Here is a 22,299-nt window from a genome sequence, read left to right as displayed (position 1 = left end):
GCTAAAATTTGTTTGCCATGAGTGAGAAGTGTATGACTTGCCGTAGGATTGTTAGTTCTGGGGTGTGGTGTGAGGATTGTTGCAGTTTCTTTCATGTGGGTGACTGTAGCGGCGTGGGAATTGGGGAAATAAATAAGGCTCATTGGTTGTGTAGGATTTGCTGTAGAGATAGGAAGATAGTGGAACAGGAGGAGAAGATTGTTGCCCTTCAGGCGGAACTAGATAAAATGAAAGAAGATCTGGAAAAGTTAAGGGGGGAGAGGGGAAAAGAGAGGTGCGAAGTGACAACAGGTTATAGAAGAAGTAGGAATAGGACTTTCTCAGACAGTGTGGTTGTGAATGTGGAAAAAGGGTTTGATCTGTTGTCACAGTTCGAAACTGACGAGCCACAAATAGATGTATGAGTAGACAGGACACAACAAACTTTCAAAAAGTGTTTGAAAAGTAAGAAGTCAGAAAAAGCTGTAAAAGAAGAAAGTTTTGTTGTTAGGTAGTTCACATGATAGAGGTGTTAGCCAACTATTACAAGATGAACTAGGGCCATGTTACCAGGTCACAAGTTTTTTTAAACCTAGTGCAAGTCTGGGTCACGTGATAGAGATTGTAGGTTCACAAAAAGAAGACACCATGGTAATAGTGGGTGGGGTAAGCAACAGCATAGATAGGAACCCTAATTATTCAATTGAAAGTGACCTGGTAAAGACAGCTTCAGCAATGAGACATACTGGTGTTGGGCTTGTGTCTGCTCTGAGGCACCATGAACGGCCTCATTTAAACTCTTCTGTTAGGAAAGTTAATTTAGAGGTGTAATGGCTGCTTGTATCATATATGGGGTCTCATATCAGTGTGGTTCCTGGTGACTACCAGCAGGTGGAAATATACTAGGCATGGCCTTCACCTCAACAGGAAAGTGAAGAGAAAACTGTCTGGGCTAATAGCAAATAACTTAAGGGGCGGGGGACACTGTCACAAGTGGTAAAGTACCAGTGGTTGCAAGTGACAGATCAACAGTTTTTTTAAGGTAGGGAGGTCAGAAACAAAAGATGTTCAGAGACAGTCTGAAAATGACATTCACATTGATAAAACAGGCAGCCACAAAGCAAATTTTAATGCACACAATTCATGCAGACGGCCTCTGATTGAAAATAGAGATACTCAAAAATTGACAGGAAAATTAGGTTCATCCAGTTGTAATTCAACCAGTGCACAAAATCAGTTATCGTTATCGCATCCGAATTTCTGAGAACTTAGGGGTAAGCTTGATGAGTTGCTTATTTGTGTTGAAGAATTGAGTTGAGCAAACCAGTTAATATAATCTGCCTCTCTGAACATCATGAGACCACTGGTAAACTTATGTTAAATGTTACAAGATTCAAGTTAGCTTCTTATTTCTGTAGAGAAAATGTGGAGAAAGGAGATGCTGTCATATTTACCAGAAACTGTTTTGATTTGAAGAATGTTGATATTAATAAATTTTGCTCAAGGCAGCACTTGGAAGCTTGTACAACAGAAGTAGTATTTCATAAGAAGTCCTTTACAATAGTAGGTATACACAGATCACCTTCAGGAAATTTTAACCTCTTCATAAAGAATCTGGAAGCTCTGCTGTCCTATCTCGTGGTAAAAAACAAGAAAACAGGGGTTGCTGGTGATTTTAAAGTGGATTTATTGAAAAGCTCTGTCAGTGAACCGTTATTGCAGTCAGTAACACTACCATTCAACTTAGTTCCTACTGTGAACTTTGCTACTAGGATATGTAAATGCTCCGAGACTGGTACTGATAATATCTTTGCACACAAATCGAGGGAAAAAAGACACATCACAAAAGCATTAGTAAATGGGCTATCTGATCATGAAAAGCAGCATCTTGTGTTAAATTTTGAAACTTGTCAGGATTTAAAAAAAAAAATCTATTAAATCTGAGTACAGGAGGTTAATAAATAAGTCAAAAATTGAGAAATTCAGGAAACTGCTTAAAGGCATGAACTTGATAGATGTTTACAATACTTCTGTCTCAAACGGAAAATACAAAGCATTCATTAATAAAGTCACCTCCACTTTTGAAATTTGTTTTCCACTATAGGTAACTAGAATCACACACAAGTCAAAAAATAAACTGTGGATTACACAAGAAATAAAGGTATCATGTGGGACAAAAGGGAGACATTGTCTACTATCTAGGAACAGCTCTGATGTTATAATTGTAACAGATTACAAATAATACAGTAAAATATTGAAGCAATAACCCATAAAACGAATCAGCTTTGTTATAAGAAAAAGATTATGACATCAGGCAACAAAATAAAAACTGTATGGGATATAGTGAAAACAGAGACATGTGGGGCCAAAAAGGAAGAGGAACACATAGCTCTAAAAATAAATGAGACTTTGGTAATAACAAGTAAATGTAGTGTTTCGAACCTCTTAAACAAGTACTTCATTTCTGTTACTGACGGCTTGGGATTATCAGGTTCAATGAACAGTGCAATGGAGTATCTGAGACCAGTCTTTATAAATAATCTCAGTAAAATGGAAATGACACGTCTCCCAAAGAAGTAGCATCCATCACAAAATCCTTAAAATCTAAGTATTCCAGTGGGTATGATAACATATCAACGAAATTAATCAATGAGTGCTCATGCGAGCTGAACTCTATCGTAAGTTATTTGTGTAATCAGTCTCTTATGAGCAGAACATTTCCAGACTGGCTAAAGTATGCTGAAGTTAAGCCTCTTTACAAGAAGGGGGATAAAGAGATAGCATCAAACTATTGATCAGTTGTTGCGAAATACCTGTGCAGTAAGCATTCAGTCTTCATCTGACTGGGGATTAATGACATGTGGTGTTCCTCAAGGTTCCATCTTGGGTCCACTGCTTTTTCTTGTGTACATTAATGACCTATCATTTTACATTGCCAGATGCTAAGTTTGTTTTGTTTGCAGATGATACAAACATTGCAATAAGTAGCAAGTCAAGCACAGATTTAGAAACAGCTGCTAATCAAATTTTCACTGACATTAATAAGTGGTTTAAAGCTAATTCACTGTCATTAAACTTTGAGAAGACCACTATATGCAGTTCAGAACCTGTAAGAGATTTTCTTCCAGCATGAGTATAGCATATGAAGACACCCAGATCGAAGAGGTCCACAGTGATAAATTTCTAGGATACAACCTGATAATATATTCAATTGGGAAGAGCATACTACAGAATTGCTTAAGCACCTAAACACGTCTGTATTTGCCGTGAGAATGATGTCAGATGTAGGAGATATAAACATAAATAAAACTTGCATACTTTGCATACATTCATCTATTATGCCATATGGGATTATATTCTGGGGCAACTCATCAAACCGAGAAAAAGTTTTTAGGGTGCAAAAGCATGTGATAAGAATCATTTGTGGTGTAAATTCGAGAACATCATGTAGAAAACTGTTCAAGGAACTTTGTATTCTAACCACTACTTCTCAGTATATTTATTCCTTAATGAAATTTTTTGCAAGTAATACATCTCTATTTCCAACCAATAGCTCAATACACAGTGTCAGTATTAGGAATAAGAACAATCTACATACAGGCCTAAAATCATTTATCTTGATCCAAAAAGGGGTCTAATATTGAGGGGTACACATTTTCAATAAATTGCCAGCAACCATCAAAAACTTGGTTTCAGATAAAGCACAGTTTAAACAGAGTTTGAAAGACTTTTTGACAGGCAACTCCTACTCCATAGATGAATATCTTAACAGAGACTGTTAAGCCAGCTTAAGCAAAAATATCTGTTAGATTTCAGATCTGACAGCACTTAGTCACAAAAGTCAAGATTAGAATATTTTAATGGTAAATTTATTGATAGTGCATAACAATGTCTGATTCTGACAGGATGTTAATTCTGTCAACATTAGCAGTTCCAGTTTACCGCATTGCATTCACCTGTTTCGACAATCTCCTGACAAACAATCAGGTTAGTAAGTATTATATTCATATATTTTATGTTTGTATATTATACTTTCTAAAATGTTCCACATCCACAAGAATCATCTAATTTTTTTTGGGTCCGTGCAATGAAAACTGAATCCAATTCAATCTGATCTTGCCTATAAATGACATTCATCTCTAAATACAACTGTGTGAACCTTTCAGAACTTCGTTGGCGTGTAAAATACTGTTACATACTATTACCACTGGTTCTTTGTGGCAAACTAGCATGTAACTTATGATGACGGACTGATAGAAAGAGGGTACAATAATTTCTAATGCTCCAGTATTAACGCTAACCAACAAATTATCATCAGCAGGTAAAAAAGTGCAGGTCACTTACAGAACGATATCTGATTTCAGTTTATTTTGTGCAATCAGTGAAGACAGACACCAAGCACAGCTCTAGTTATGGTTTACAATGGATATAAGAATGAAACAAAGCAGCTTGAATTAAACTGCAATTTATTTCAATACCACATAAGTGGAAAAGATCATGCACCCATGAAGAATTTTAATCATTTCTTTATAGAAGCTATAATCAACACAAAAAAACAGTTTGCAGTGGGCTGAGAAATTAGGGACTAAATCGACTTATTCCCATCCACAAAGTGCTACTTAAGACTCGTCCTTCAAGTGTCATCATTACATGACTGTAGCAGGATACAAAATTATTTTGACAGAATTTCTGCAATGGAAAATCCAGGACGGAGTTCAACAATATTATGAAAATATTGTTGCTACTCACCATACAGCGAAGATGTTGAGTCGCAGACAGGCCTAACAAAAAGACTGTCAGAAAATGAGCTTTCAGCCAAGAAGAGCTTTGTCAAAAATAGACAAAACACACACACACACACACACACACACACACACACACACACACACACACACACACTTGTTGGCTGGAAGTTCACTTTCTGACAGTCTTTTGTTGTGCCAACCTGCGACTCAGCATCTTCGCTATATGGTGAGTAGCAAACATCCTTTTCCGTAATATGGTTATACGGAATTTCTATTTGATGTGATTAGTGGCAACTTGCTATAAAGGTAGAAATGCAAGTAAATGCAGATGAGTACAAGAAATAACCCTCTAATATTTAAATACAGACTGGTGGTGTGCTGTTTGACACATTCAGGAAATATCTAGATGCAACATTGCAAAGCAATATGAAGTGGAATGAGCAGGTAAGACAAGTAGTAGGAAAGGTAAATGGTAGTCTTTGGTATTCTGAAAGAATTTTAGAAAAGTGTAGCTCAAAACAGACTGCATACAGAACATTTGTGTAACCCATTTTTGAGTACTGCGCAAATGTCTGGGATCCCCAGAGGTGTGCTGAGATTTGTTGCAGCAATATTATGGAGATGCTACGTGAACTCAAATGGGAATCCCTGGATAGAAGACAATGTTCTTTTCATAAAAAATTATGGAGAAAACTCAGAGAACCAGCATTTGAAGCTGACCACACAACGATTCTACTGCCATCAATGTACATTTCGTGCCAAGGACCACAAAGACGAAGATGAATTAGGACCTAGTCTGTGTAACTAATGTGGATTTACGACACATTCCAAAAATAGGTTGTTCTTTCTAACACATTTCCTATTCTCTCATAGAATAATTTTTAGGCAACCTGCAACTTTTAATATATTTAGCCTTAAATGATACAATATCATGCAGGGTACTGCAGGAGGTGGAGCTGCTTTCACACAGAGATTGATCACCTGTCATTTAGGTCCTGGGCTACGACTTAGTCACCTTGAATTATTTTTAAATGGATTAATGAGCGAATGAACTGTCCAGTCCACTACTGCTTCCTAAGTAACAGTTAAAGTAAGTCTTGTTTGCAAACCGTCTGTCCCTTGACCACGGGGGAGGAATAATTAAGAGAAAGGCGGAGGCTACAGACAGGCAGTAAATGAATGCAGTGAGTATGGCAGGGCGAGGGCAGGGGCGCACTACTCATTGGCAAGACAGTCTGTTAAGAAATACAACTATCATAAAAAAAACAACTGAACACGAAATAATTAGTAGTCTAGTACATATAGAGCCTCATGTAGGTAGATGTGACGAACTATCAGAAGTAACACACAAGTGAGTCCATGCTTGGTGTGAGGAATATGAGATGCAAACCCAAAGGGCATAAAGCGCAACAATTCTTAGCCAATCAGCATCAGTAAGTACATTGAGCAGGCAGCTCGCGATGCATGCTGTGCTCTCACAAAATTATTCTGGACAAACTAGGTAAGTGTGTACTCACGCAGCTTGACAGAAATGCTATTGGCGAGACTTGAGACACGACTGGTTCTAAACTAATAGGAACCAAATCATGTTAAGTAAGATGACAGTAACTTCCACACCATCTATTCAGCAATACCTCTGTGAATCTGCACACGAACGAGCACCGTACGAGATCTGCAATCAAATGGGAGCTGGGGAGCATCACCCTGTGGATTTTTGGCCTCCAAGAAAACACAACAGAGTCCCTAGTCTGAGGAATAGTAGTTTCTGTTGCCAACCTTAGCGGAGGGGTGGTGCAGCATTGGTTCCTACTGCGGCTCTTTTTGAGGGGGAGGGGGAGGGGAGGGGGCGAGGATGAAACACACACTGGCAATTAGATTGGTCACCATGTGATGGCAACAGAAGAGCACTTCTGTGAGAAAAAAGTCTCTTTCCACATTGCCATGTCTGGGGCCAGTATTGTAGTGTAACAGTCCTGTCTTTTGCTGACTTACACCATTTTGTGGTTTTCTTAAATTTACTACCAGCTGATAATCTTGATTAGCTGATAAACTTAATCTGTCGCTATCATCTGATGATCCCGTACTTAGGCAACACATCAGTAGGTCAAAAACACTAAGGAAAACTGGTAATACAAATGTGCTAATTAGGTTTTCCAACTTGTTGATTAATTACGCAACTGGCCTGAGATTAGCACCACTGGATTTGTAATCTAGTCCTCTGTATTAATATGTGATTATAACCTCTTATTAAGCAATTAAGTATGCTTCATTTTTAAGGGACTGGTCTATACGGTCACTGAGGCCTCTCCCCGTGTGTTTTCTACATTGTGGAAATGTCTCAGGTTTACAATGTGAACATGATGCACGTGACATACGTAAACTACACTCACCTTCTTAGCGTTAAGACGAACAGTTCATGATGGCCCCAAAGAAAGTATACAACATATGAATACTAACAATGACCCAGAATGAAACTTCTGTGCGCAGTGTGGTTAAGGAATACTCACTGAGAAAGGTCACATTATTTCTTGATGTTCAAATTGTTAATGAACTGTGCTTAATAATCAGTTGTTGAATGACAGAATAATGAATTTCCCTGAAGTTCTCCTATGCTTCACACGGAAGACATCTCTTACTGTGATTTGTGGTGCAAGGTACTGAATATTAGAGTGGTTTCCAAGCGTCATGATAGATTGACTCCTAACAGATCTATTTCCCTGCTTGTCCAGTTAAGAAAAATAGTTTGTTCACTAGTGACAGTATTTCTTCAATCTACAAATAAAGTTCAATAAATATAAAATGTATATATATAGTAACTAAAAATCTCAATTCTGCCTATCTTCATTTCTAATAGGTTATGCTACTACTGACACTAAACAAACATTGCAAACATACAGGAGAATGCAAATGACTATAAAATGGGTTAAAAAGATAGTGCCCAATATGCAACCTAGTTAAAATGATGCCGAAGTGACACTATCTGCTGACAGATGGCAACTCGGAAATCATTGGAAGGAATGGAAGAACTAGCACGCCGAGGTAGGAGGACTGCAGCCCTGGCAGCAGCCTCGTTTTCCATCAGACAGATGTGACCAAGGACCCACATAAACATCACAGTGGCTCCCTCATGAGTGAACATGTGGAAGCTTTCTTGGACCCATTGTACTAAGGGATGGACTGTGTACAACACACAGAGGCTCTGAAGGGCACCAAGAGAACCTGAGCAGATGACACAATTGAAAAGCCTGTATTGCCGATGTACTGTATTGCCTGATACAGGGTGCAGAGCCCTGCTGTAAATACTGAGCAGTGTTCCGGAAGCCGATACCAAAATGGTCAGTGCCAATGACGAAGGCAAACCCAACACTATGGTCAGTTCAAGAGCCATCAGTGTACAGTAAGGTACTATTGCTAAGTTTCACGCTAAGGTCAAGAAACTTACACTGATAGATAGAATCTGAAGTAGCGTCCTTAGGAAGCGAATGAGTCCACAGTGAACACGGGCCACCGCTCGAAGCAAAGGTGGTAAAGGGTTCACTCCCATCGGGAAAGTGGCAGGTAGCGTGAAGTAAGTTGCTGGAGCAATAGCCAAAAGTGAGCTACAGGAGGTAACAGAGAAGAGGGACGTGCCCTATACTGGAGGTCACAGGAGACATTGAAGGGGGAGGCATAGGATGGGTGGCTGGGCATGGTAGACAAACGGCATGCATACCTGAACATCATGTCAGTATGACAGCAGTGGTTCAGCAGCTTCTGCATACAGACTCTCAACTGGGCTAGTGTAAAAGGCGCAAGTGACCAAACAGATGCCACGATGGTGGACTGTATTTAGATGGCATAAGATGGACAGACATGCAGATGCATAAACAAAACACTCAGTCTAGTTTCAAATGGACAAGGGATCTGTAGAAATGGAAGAGGGTGGTCCTATCCACTGCCCTAGAAGTACCACTGAGGACACGTAGGACACTGATGGACTGGGTACAGCGGGAGGCCAGGTAAGACGTGGGAGGACCAAGAAAGTTTCCTATCAAGCATGAGCCCCAGGAATTTTGTAGTTTCAGTGAACAGGAGAGCAACAGGTCCAAGATATAAAGATAGTGGAAGAAACCCATTGCTCCGGCAGAAATTCATACAAACGGTTTTGTCAGTGGAAAAACAAAAGCCATTGTCAATGCTTCACGAGTAAAGACAGTGGAGACATTGCTGAAGATGCATCAAGGAGAAAAGTCAGTGGAGAACTATAATAGATCACAAAATCAACAATGAAAAGGGGGCCGGAGATGCCCAGGGGGAGACAGGTCATAACAAGGTTAATGGCAATAACAAAGAGGACGACACTCAGGATGGAGTCATGAGGCACCCTGTTTTCCTGGATAAGGGTGTCTGACAAGGCAGAGCCCAGACATACCTTGAAAATTCTGTCTTTTAAAGATTCCTGAAGAAAATGGGGAAGACAGCCTTTGAGGCCCCACGTGTAAAGAGCACAGAGGATACTAGTTCTCCAGCAGGTGTCGCAGGCTTTATCCAGATCAAAAAACACTGTCACAGTCTGGTATTTTAAACTTAATGACTGGGGTTGACAATGTGACGAGATGGTCAACTGCAGAGCAGTGCGCCTGAAATCCACATTGTGTAGTGGTTAGTAAATTGTGAGACTCGAGCCATCATACCAGCCAGGCACAAGTCATACATTCCATCACCTTGTAAATGCAGTTGGTGAGAGAGATGGGGCGGTTACTAGAAAGAAGGTGTTTTTCCTTACTGGGCTTTGCTACAGGTGTGGCAATGGCTTCACGCCAGCATCTGAGAAATGTGCCATCTGCCCAGATGTGATTGTACATATGAAGGAGAAACTGCTTGCTCGCAAAAGAAAGATGCTGCAACATCTGAATGAACATCGTCCAGCTCTGGGGCAGAAGATCAGGATAAAGTGAGAGCATGACACAGCTGCCACTTAGCAAAGGAAGCACTGTAGCATTCACTATTCTGAGAGGAGAAGGGTATCACCCAAGCCTCCTCCATTCATTTCCGATGGACGAAGGCATGGTGATAGTGGGTGGAACTTAAAATCTCTGCAAAATAGTGGCCCAAGGTGTTGGAGATGACAATGAGGTTCACAATGACATCATCTGCTATGGCCGGAAATTGGGGAATGAACCTTGGTCACATGGAGTTGTCAGAGGTTGGCCTACACGACAGAGAGGGCTTGGAACTGTTAAAAGTAACTAAATCCAGTTAGCTTTTCTGCTATACAGAAGAATGCAACGATACTGTGCACACAACTGTTTATAATATACGCAGTTCTCCATCGTAGGATGATGAAAAATATGGAGAGCATGTCTCTGCATAGCAACTGCGTTGCAGTATGCCTCAGTCCACCAAGGGACTGGGACACTGCGCGGTAAAGATGAAGTGCAAGGAATGGAACATTCTGTGGGGGTGAGGTTAATGTTTCTAAGGTATTCTACCTGATCAGCACAACTGGGGAAATGCTGTTCATCAAAGGTCACAAGGGAGTAGTAAAGCCTCCAGTCAACTTTTGAAAGCTACCAATTTGATTTGCACATTGGTATGGCTGGAGTCAGCAAATGGATAGCACGTGGGAAATGGTCACTCGAATACGTGACAGAGAGAACGGACCAATCAAGATGACAGACAAGCTGGGCAGTGCAGAATGAGAGGTTCATATGGGTGCATGGACTCTGAGAAGAATGTGGGTGCTCCAGTGTTAAGGCAGATGAGGTTGAGTTGATTGAACACGTTAGTCAAGAGGGCATCTGTCAGCCAGTTTTGCGAGGAGACCCAAAGGGTATGGCACGCATTAACATCACCAAGCAGCAAAAAGGGGTGAGGGAGTTGCCCAATAAGCTGGAGGAAGCCCACTCTGGTGACACCAAGAAATGGAGGGATATAGACTGTACAAAGAGAAAAGGTGAAGTGAGGAGGGCAAACATGAACTGCAACAGCTTGCAGTCGTGTGTTCAGTGAGATGGTTTCACTATGAATGTCATCCTGGATGAGCAACATGACTCCCTGATGAATGGAATGCCGTCTTCGAGGGAAGGTCAAAGTGGACCACAAAGAAATGTACGCAGTTTTGTTTCCTGGCAGCAGAAAACAAGTGGATACTGTGATTCCAAGAGCAGCCTTAATTTCTCCTTGTTAGATCTAATGCTGCGAACATTCCATTACAGGAGAGTCGTGTTGGGGAAAGGAAGGAGAGAAAAAATGAAGGGCTGTCAACTGGGTAGCTGCCGAGTGCCACCATTCAATCACTCACTGCTACAGGGAGCAGAGGCTGGAGGTTAGTGCTCTATGGAGGTGTTGGCATTATGACTGGTTCAGCCAGCGGATTCCAGAGAAATGGTTGGTGGTGCGCATTGGCGAAACGGGGGTCGGCCAAGTGAGGGTATTACAAGGCAAGACTGTGGAAGAGGATCTGAGAGCTGGCAAAGGAGAAAACCGTTTGCCTTTGTTTGGATTTTTTTGTGCCTTTACAGTCGGCAAATGAAGATGCAGGTTTTAGCCGGCTGGAAGGACATAAAAAGTCTTCGCGGTAGCATTTGTTCTGTCCTTTCTTACCTGCTGGTTGTATAGCAGGTGACTTCCCTGATGGAGTTGAGAATTTGGTGACTTGTTGCACAGCTGGAGGAGGAGGAGGAGGCAGGGAAGCTACCATGAAACTGGGCGATTTTACAACCGTACTGCTGAATTCGAGGTCACAAGTCTGTGTGACCGTGTCAATAGAGTGAGGTATAGTGAGAACGGTACTGTAAGCGCCAGATGGCGAAACGGAGGGCTTTCAACTAGCGAACAACTTGTGTGCGACAGGATAAGGCACATTTTCCTTTCCCCAGATCTCCTGGATGGCCCGCTCATCAAGATACATGGGACATTCTCAGGATGAGGCTGCATGGTCACATTCCAATTGATACAATGGACGGGAGGAGGTGAGCAATCGCCCTCATGAGCATCCCTACCACAAGTAATCCATTCGGCTGGGTTTCGAGAGTGGCTGTAACGTCGACATAGGTAGCAGCACATTTCATTTAGAATGTACGGTTTGACCATGGTGACTTCATAGATGGCTCTGATCTTTGATGGAAGCACTACTTTATCGAAAGTGAGAAAAAGAGTGCGCATAAGCACGAAGAATGCATCAATCTTTTTCGTCACCTGATGCGGACTGCAGTACCGCCCTGATCAGAGAGGCAAGTTTGGATTTCTCCCTCTGTCAGACCACTGAACAGCCTAGTGTAAATAACACCATGCGAAGAATTCAGCATTTGATGTGCCTTGACATTAACAAGATAGCTGTGGAGGAGTGAAGTTGCAAGCAATTGTTGCACCTGAGAATCACAATAGTGTCCAAAAGCAAAGTGCCATTGCATAAACAAGAGCAGGATTTCACAGGGCCAGCAATTGCATCAAGACCTTTCTGAATAATAAATGGATTAAACATAGCAAAAGACTGACCTCCTTCAGTACATGATACCATGAGGAATCGAGATGCAGTTGGAAGAGTCTTGGAGTCTTTAGCCTTGTTCTGCTTGCAATTAGCAGATGTAGACTGAGTAGGTGGTGATTGGCTCATGGTGAGAAAATCCCCCATGATTGGCAGCATCTCCTATAGCGTGCTCCTTGCAACTGGGGGCACCCCCTCAGAGGTCGGTTCATCACCCACCTTAGTTGACTGTTCACACCTTTCATCACTCCGTCCAAACTCCTGACAGAGGGACCAATTGACAATTTGGGAAGGTAACAGCTCAGGCTATCACCCCTCCCAGGGCCTGGCCTGTACCAGGGAATACGTGAGAACCCCACTTGTCAGCCAAGAGCTGGAAACTACGCATTACCCAGTAACCTTTTATGCCTCAAACATGTGGGCCAGCCTAAAGGAGTGCACAGGGACAAAGAAGGAACAAAGAGGGACCTCAAATGCTGCAGTGGAGGAAGAATAGGAGATAGAGAACGAAGAAAAGAAGAAAAAGCAGTGGATTGATTGTTCTGATGTCAGCCTACTGAAAATTAAGACACATTCTGATGTCAGGCTACAGAAAATTAAGGACACATTCCCAAAACTATCCCAGAAATGTTCCACAATGGAGGGGAAAAGGAATAGCACGAGAATAGACAGGCACACATAAGGGAAAAGATGCTGCAATGGCTGGAGCCTTGTGGTAGCCAAATATGAACTCAACAAACAGTGGTGAGCCCCGGGGGTGTGTTTATATTGGCTTCTAAAAAGTAAGCAGATGTTCCTACATCTCGATTTCATTCACTAAGGTCCTGATTAAAGTAAGAAAGAAGTACAAAAGAATGTATGTAGTCTATCAAAATACCGAACTTTGCCAATGTTATTGTTTCTTCTGGCAGAACCATGGAAAACTAATAACTAATAAGAAGCAGAATCTAGATACTGTACCACTCACGTAGCTAACTTAAGATCAAGCAAATCAAAACCAACGATACCAAGGGACAGCAGAAATAAAAACAACCAAGACGCGAACGAACAAAGTGAAAGACACAATTGGTGATGAAAAATATTATGTAGCATGCAACGTTACATAAAACAATCCAGGTTTGAATTATGAAAGGGAGAGGGAGAGGGGGGGGGGGGGGGAGAGGGAGAGGGAGAGAGAGAGAGAGAGAGAGAGAGAGAGAGAGAGAGAGAGAGAGAGAGACTAAAACAGCAGAAATAGTATCATTCTTCAACAAAGGGTCAAAAAAAGATACAGGTAATTAACAGCCTATATTTATCTTTCTACCTTGTTAAAAATATGTAAGAAAGTCGCTGCTATCCAGATACAAAATGTTATTGTAAAACAGGAGTTTATTGTGAACAACCAGTTTGGTTTCCAAGAAGAAGAATATGCTATATGTGTATACATAACTTTGTTGAGAAGACTAGCAGCTGATTAGACAAGAATAATAAAATGGTAGGAATATCCTGTGACACCCCAGAGTCTTCAACTTCGTAAACTACACCTTGTCATTAAAAAACTTGGTAAGTATGGCATTAGGGGCAGCACATTTACAGTGGGTTACTGCATGTTTATGTAACAAAAAGTGGAGAGTTATTATCTTCTCCAATGCAGCAAATTATAGTTGACAATAAAGAACAGTGACACACCGTTTCCCTCGGGGTTTTGTAATTTGTCCATCAATGTCAACTCTCATCAGTTCTGCTTGTAGGTGTTACATTTAGTGCCAGTGACTTGGACACAAGAAAATGTGCATACCACATTTATTCTAAATGATAATAAGGTATGGCAATTTTATGAGGAAGAGCTAGTAACGTTTAACATATACCAACAGTTCAGAAACAAGTCCGTAGAAACTTTTGTACATCAGTTCCTTAGGAATCATTCTGTTAATTATTTAAAAAGCTGGAACCTACAATGAATAATGATAATTTTATGCTATTGGTTCATTGATTAGAATTACCATATATGCCCAGCCTCCCCAATTCACAGGAATGAAAAGCTACAACGGATTAAAGACAACATTACAGGTCAACTGAAATAGAAGCTAAACAATAATCTGGTATTGAAATGATGCTACTAGGTAGGGAGAATTCATGAACAACAAACTGATAATTTAAATACGATGTCATTGATTATTTGGTATTGTTACATGCACCACAAGTACTTTTTAAAAACCATTATTTTGGGGTTGTTGCACTGTTTGCTAACAGTGCCCATTACACCTGAATTAAAGTTCACTCTAATAATAATAATAATGAAAAAAAAGTCGCAGCTTATGAAGTTTGCAGGAAGACACAGAACTTCACAGAACCTTCCAGAAGAAAATAATTATATTTCACGTTCTTCTGTGTCTAATATACAGTGCATCAGATAGTACTAACAGTAAGTAGAACTCTGTAATATGAAAGAAGGAAACTTTTTACATCTCATAAACAGCAGGACTATTGGAGAAGAATGCAATGAGGATTTAGCTATAGAACAATTAAAGAAACAATTGTAGCATTCACCTGAAATAATCTAGGGAGACCTTAACCTGGATGGCTGGACAGGAATTTGAATCCCATTCTTCCCCTGTGTAATATGAAGACTTGGTTCAGTAGGTATGTAAGAACGCTGAGCATAGTATGTGATTGAAAAGAATGGAGGACGTATCTCAAAGTTGAAGGCACATTAATAGTTCTTGCAACACATATAAAGTCTCCTGAACAATGCAAGCCACTGGTATATTCTTTGAAGTGTACAATACTACATAAATGGCGTCACCAATATTTTTATTTGTACATTTCAGCTGTGGATGTCATTTGCATATTTTGTTAAAACTATGCCATTTACTTCTTGTGGGTGCAGTTTACTTCTTGTGGGTGGTCATTTGGCTCATGTTTTTGCTAAACACATACACTGTCTAGTGGAGATTACAACCCACTGAGTAGCAATAGCTTTGATCATGTTCTGTACTGAACCTACATAGATCTAGTGGATGTCATGGGTGTCTGTACTTGTGCCTGCGGTGTATCTTGAGGTCTTTGTTAAGTTGGAAAAGGGCAGGATTGGTTGTCAGTTTCTGTATGTTGTGTGCTCCCTAAAGACATTTATGCCCCCATGAAATTCATACTCTCACACTGTAGTCAGGTATTTTCAAGTTTTTAACACATTCATATGTTTCAATAATAAGAACATCCCCAACAAAAACATCCTATTCTTATGGAGATCCCACTTGTTTGTCAACTTCTGTTTTAATAATGTTTTAATGCTATTAGTGCCACCATCTCCTGGTTGTTTCTAGAGGCTCTGAACTCTGTCGAATTTACGAATTCCTCAGTCTTGGACAGTTACAGAAATTTTGTAACAATAGTGAACTCTCTACAAAAGTAAACACTTTCTGTTACATCACCTGTAATTGTACATGGGCAGCAATAAAAATACAGTAAGTAATGAGTTAATTTTGGGCGAACAAAAGTGTCTGGGCAACAGACCTAGCAGTAAAGAAAATTTTGCAGAGAGAAGCCAACTTCTGTGTGCATACATTTTCCTGATGGCAGAAAACAGAAAATTGGAAATTGAAATTTATGGGGATAACATCTCAAAAACTTGTAAGAGGGTGCAATTTAACTGATGATACTTCAATACAGAGTGAAGATGAGTGACATAAAAGGTCAAGCTGATATGTTAGAGCGTCACCTATAATAAGTTGACCAAAGTTTTCTCCCTTTCATTAATCTTCAACACCAACATTTCACTATATGTACACAGGGACAGTCCTATCATACACTCGAATTTCATCAGAGTGCCTATGAACTAAATAATAAATAAATTTTGAAGCCCAATGAAGGATTAATTATAAATTAAACAATTTTTTTCTTTGCATTTCAAGTTGCTGACCATCACTCAACTAGATATGATGATAAATGTAACTTAATACGAAATGTGGATTATGGTATGATGCAGGACTTCTCAAACACCATCTGAGGTGATAGCAATCTAAATGTCAGAAGGAATCCTACTAGGAACAATCTGTAACCGGCCATATAAATTCAAAATAAAATTAAAAACACACCTAATCAGGCATTCCTGGAAATTACCTGGTTATCTACAGTCAAGGAGTCGTGATACATGTTACCTACTCTGTAAGTAGGCCATTATTCTTACGTTATCTAGATAAATGTTGTCCCTTGATAAATTTCAATGCAGTCTTGTAAATTCTGGTTAGCTCTAGGAAATAACCAGCAACTATTCAATACAGCTGGGGAAACAACAACTTCTTGTGCAGTTTGAATCTCAATATTCTGAAAGCACAGTGTTGACAATTAGTTTCGAACAGTTCCTACTAGTTCAAGCAGCAACATTACTACTTGAAATAAAGTCAAGTACAGTCACTGGACAAACCTGCTTCTCATTGGAATCAAACCTCATAAAGCTTCTATCCATTGCTAGTGCACAACATGACTTATTTCAAGTACCTGAACATTCTACTTCTGGTAAGATCTACAGAATACACAGAATGAATACAGCCAAATTTAGGAATAGACAGTGGAGAAAAGGACAGCAATTAATCGTGAAATCCATTGTTTTATTATAGCAGATCTGGATTTCAGCTATTACATAGTCACCTTCAGTGCATATAACAACAGGTGACATTAGTCCTAACTATCAAGTAGTAAACATAAACAATATTGTTTACAATGTAACACTTTGGACTAACATCACCTGCTATATGCACTGAAGATGAGTAAGTAGGCCTAATAGTTGAAATCTAGATCTGCTGTAATAAAATTACAGATTTTGCAACTGATCCTCTCCTCCACTGTTTGTATTCAACGATTGGTAACCACAACATGATTATATGGAGTCCAATGTAATTAAAATTTAGGAATACGTAGCAACTGAGCTTCCAAGCACATTACACTGCTTTGTCAGTAAGCAAAACTGTTCAAAGCTATTTACCGTAGGGTACTTCGTATCAATACTGGCAATCATCTGCCAAATTTCATTCATTTATGAAGGGAGGGGGAACTTTGCTGTTTACATTTCTTGGTATGCATCCATATATCTCTTAACTTACTCTCATGACATGTAAATAAGATGGATGATAGATGCAGTACAACTGTCGTACAGTATTCCTTGAATCCTAGTTCTCTAAATTTTCATGACAATATGTTTATTTATTCTTTATGCTGAAGATTCTCATTTATGTTTGCTGAGTACTTTCAATACTCTTTTGGAGGGCCTAAACCAACCAACTAAAGCTTAGAAGGATGTGTTTGAATTTATTTGATGTCTAGTGACATGCCTACTAGATCAGGTCTTCAAATGGCAAACAAATGCTGTAGAATTTGTCACATGTGTATATTGCATCCATTGCTGACAAACTGTATTAATGCAGTTTAATTAATGCTTGCATTTACTTTCCTTGCAACTGAATACATGTGGTCATCCCATTCCATACTGCATCTTAGTGCCACTCAGACATAATTAAACAATGTGACAAGTGCCAGAAAATTAGTGGTACTCTTGTAACTAGACACTTGTGAGGGACAACAAAACAATGCATTTCCATTAACAGACCATATAATTCCACAACAAGTATGGTTGGAAGAAGATGCAAATAATAAGGTATGCAATGGACTACATATTTTTCAAATAAAAGAACTCCGTACATTTTTCTTCAAGGCCACAAGACTGGATAGGGTAAAGACGGGGAAGAGTTTTTTCAAAGTCCTTTCCATACACCAGTACAAGTAGTCACCTTAACTGATTTAAGGAATCCACAGAAAATCTAACCCATGATGGCCAAATGAAAACTAAAAACTTATTCCTCCCAAATTCAAGTACAGTGGCTTAACGACAGTGCCACCTTGTTCTGCAAGTCAATGCAGGGGTGTCACAGAAATCCAGAAGAAATCACTTAGCTTTAAAGTACAAGAAAGATCATATGCATTGCATAGAGCTTCGTACTCTCCAAACTCAAGGAACTCATATTTGAATGTGTGCAAAGAAACACTTTACTTCATTAAATTACACTGTGCACAATAAGCAAGTGGTCAAAATTAGAGATGTCCAGATACACAAAGACCTATACTAACAACAGTAACCAATACAAAAGCTGAAAAACAATCACATTAGCTACAGCATGTATCTTCCGCCACATATACTATGGAACGTAGATCACAGCCCTATATCAAATTGTACCTTCCACAAAACTGAAGAAAGGAGATCAATAAAATGCAAATAAATAATAATGGGATATACAGGCCCTCTAAACTCACTGAAGTTAGAGAAATTACAGGAAGGAGGTATCAGGTGCATTATATACTTGGCCCCAGAGCATTCCTGTGGAGAGAGATTGAGAGAACTAAATAGGTCCTATACTGACTCTTCATATATGTGAAAGAAAACTATACTTAATAAGAAAGCGCATGTACTTAAGTTATCGTTCTCTACATTTACAAGAAGCAAATTTATAGAGTGGAAAACATTCCTTCCAAACAATATATTTTTGTATCACAGAATATACATAGGCAAATGAATATACGGTACATTATGTGTATTTACATTGTGCCGCTACTTTTCTCTCTCATTGCTTCTATGAATACAAATGTGCAGCAGGCTGGTAAAATATACCTTGCAAATGAAGAAGGGAAGTGAGTGAAGCTGTATATAAATGTGTGTGTGTCTGTGTACAAAATAATCCTTATAACACTGACTCCCTACTGCTTCAAACGTTTAAAATAAAATGAATCATTTCCGCAACTTATTCCTTGTTCTTGACAGACTGATATCATGTTGCAACTAGCGAGTAACAGTGAGAAACAACAACACAAATTTTATGATACCAGTGTTTTTCAGTTTCAAAAATAAATACATGACAAATGATGGCGCAAAGCGAAACACTAGAATTATGACATGTACCAATAGCAGTGACCTACTAGTAAATACTCCCTGTATCTGAGCCTTGCAGAGATACATATTAATGTAAAGTTCTCAGAAAGAAACGCTTATCCTACTCACACGCATTGCCCAAAATCCATTATTCACATCGGTAACACCTAACCTAAAATTACCGGTGCATATCCAATGTCGGGCAGTGCTGAACTATAAGAACTCACAGTGAATATAACAAATGCCGTGTCACATACCTTCTCCGCCTTGGCGAGGTATATCCACAGTTTCCTCCAGGTAGAAAATTTCTTCATGTCACTGAAGTTATACTGCATTTCTTTCGAGGCATACCGAGTAGACAGCGGAGACCGATAGTTGCAGAACTCGCTGTTTTCCTTGTACCCTTCATCCATTTCGGTGACAAAACTTAACTCACAGAATCAAGACGAATAACTTTTCGCGCACTAAGCTCAAACACGTGCGGGCATTAACAACTGACTAACGACGCGCGCCGTAACCAATGTTGCTGAGCGACCGTGTTGCCAAGACGACACCCACAGCAGACGACAATTACGAAATTTCAAAACCGAGCGCGAGAAGATGCACAGTTCTTAATCCGCAATTTCTGTCAAAGTTACTAAGCAACTGAAGGTCTGTTCCCACCTCTAGACTTAACAGAAGCTTACAACATTTGGTATAAATACAAAGTTAGTTACATAATTCACGGAGGGGGTCCCGGTTCAAATGTCAAGTGATAAGTTGCTCTAAAACTCAAGGCAACGCATTATGAAATCGTAACTTGTAATCTATGTAATATCCAAGACTACAAATAAAATACTATAGATCAATCGGCAATGAAGGTATCACAAAGAACTAAACGAAATAGAAAAAAATAAAAATTATGAATATTCGAGTGGTTGATTTTTCCTCAATACAAATATTTCTTTAGAACCTGTGGGGATCTTCGTGGCTGAAGAGTCGTCTAGCGCAAGATCCGATGCCTGTTTGCACCATTGCCTTTTTCTGGGATATAAAGATTATTTGTTGCTTCTGGAAATTATATGCTTCTGTTATTTTGACATCTGCTTTACAATACTTGTGCCCATTAACTTCCTTCGTCGTTATCAATTTTTATCCTTCCTCAAAAAATGCATATGGATAAATATAATACTAAGGCCAAAAACAATCTCTACGAAGACCTAGAGGCATAAAATTAGTACATAAAGGAATCCATAGATGGTTAAGTACTGAACATACAGTCAACAACTTGCCAGAGACTACTAAATATCGTACTACGTGAAACGTGGTGGAATTTACGACTGAATCAAAAAAAGGTCTTAATGGACAATTCCTTCTACACCTTTGAAGAGTGATACTCATATAAATTATTAAAAGTACCGTTTTGCGTTATTTTATAGTTAAAATTAGCTCTATAATTCGATAATATTTGTTAATGTTAAGTCACTTCATTATATCGTAGTTCTTTGCAAGTCCCAGAGATATCCATTTCATAAGAAACCACGCTGCGTAACTGTGAATAAACTGTCTTATTTTTCACGGCCTTATTCCGTATCTTCACGGGGTCCGCAAGTTATTCTGTATTTGGCCCGACGTGATTATGGCCCCACGACGGGAATTAACACATCTGATTGCGGAATGCTAGTTGGAGCTAGACGCATGGGACATTTCGGAAATCGTTACGGAATTAAATATTCCGAAATCCAGTGTCAAGAGTGTGAAGAGAATATCAGATTTCAGGCATTACCTCTAACCAAGGACTACGCAGTGGCCAGGTCTTCACTTTACCTAGAGCAGCAGCGTTTGCTAAGTGTTGTCAGTGCTAATAGACAAGCAACACTGCGTGAAATAACTGCAGAAATCAATGTGGGACGTATCCATTAGGACAGTGCGTCGAAATCTAGCGTTAACGGGCTATGGCAGCAGACGACTGACGCGAATGCCTTTGCTAATAGCTCGACATCGCCTGCAACGCCTCTGTGGGTTAGAGACCATATCGGTTGGACCCTGGACCAGAAGACCGTGGCTTGGTCAGATGAATCCCGATTTCAGTGGATAAAAGTTAACGGTAGGATTCGAGTGTGGCGCAGATCCGACGAAGCCATGGACCCAAGTTGTCAACAACGCACTGTGCCAGCTGACGGTGTCTCAATGGACTAGGTCCCCTGGTCCAACTGAACCAAATATGGCGCCCGCACGGTCCGCTGCCTCCGCGCATGTTGGTATGTCTGAAAGGGCCCACAATGGCACAAACGCCCAAAAAGGGCTTGAAATTATGAGTGACGTTGTTGGTGTCTGTGAGGGTATTTTATTTTGGTATAGGCGTGCCACCTTTCGATCGTTTCTACTTGCTTCGCTGTACACAAACACCATCTCGTTTTGTTCCCGTCACGAATACCGGACCATTCTGGTGCTTACAGTAAGCTGCGCCAATCACACAGTCAGCAACACACAAGGAACACACGCACGTGGTCTGAGGAACGGCCATTCGTCAGCGCCATCTACCGTGGCAATGATGCATTTGCGGACACATGTGCACGGGACCATTTCTCCTTATTTATAGTCAGGAATCCGTCCCTGCAGTTTGCCGGTATTATTAATCTTCACCCTGTATGCTTTCCCAACCGCGTCACGTTTCTGGAACGCCACCACGCGGCATACAATGTCGCAGCAGGCAGTGGTCTCAATATTCTGGGTCAGCAGAGTTTATCAGATGTGACAGGCTGCCATTCGCCAAGAAACCTTCCAGCACCTAATTGAACGTATGCCTGCGAGAGTGGAAGCTGTCATCAAGGCAAAGGGTGGGCCAACACCATACTGAATTCCAGCATTACCGATTTAGGGCGCCACGTACTTTTAAGTCATTTTCAGCCAGGTGTCCGGATACTTCTAAACGAATAGTGTATGACGAGTAAAGATATAAAATGTAAATACGATTGTTTTATTTTAAAAGCTTTACAAGTTTTCACATAAAATATTCGGAGGCATTATTTTTCAGCACGCCCTCGTATCGTATGTGGTTGTACCATCTTACGTCGCTTCGGACAGATATTGTTAAAATACCTGGAGGCTACGTACGACCCATTCCAGTCACTGGTCTCCGATCGCGTAGTCGAATCGTAGCAACATTTTCGTCTATTTACGTATATTACCTCACATTCAGTTATGTCCACAGTACACTGCCGATACTT

General features: G+C 40.2%; 1 protein-coding gene across 1 annotated transcript in view; it reads right to left on the bottom strand.

The window, feature by feature from the left end:
• LOC126457455 (uncharacterized) overlaps window positions 1-19,987 on the bottom strand; it is a 34,250-nt gene extending 14,263 nt beyond the window's left edge. Inside the window, exon 1 of the mRNA XM_050093745.1 lies at window positions 19,348-19,987. Coding sequence (XP_049949702.1) covers window positions 19,348-19,503 — 156 coding nt within the window. The 5' untranslated portion in view covers window positions 19,504-19,987. The remainder of the gene's footprint in view (window positions 1-19,347) is intronic.
• Window positions 19,988-22,299: the final 2,312 nt, after the last annotated feature.

This window comes from Schistocerca serialis, chromosome 2, assembly GCF_023864345.2.
Source record: "Schistocerca serialis cubense isolate TAMUIC-IGC-003099 chromosome 2, iqSchSeri2.2, whole genome shotgun sequence".
NCBI classification, from domain to species: Eukaryota; Metazoa; Arthropoda; class Insecta; order Orthoptera; family Acrididae; genus Schistocerca; species Schistocerca serialis.
Note: the sequence above shows the minus strand (reverse complement) of the source record. Positions and strands in the feature narration are given on the sequence as shown.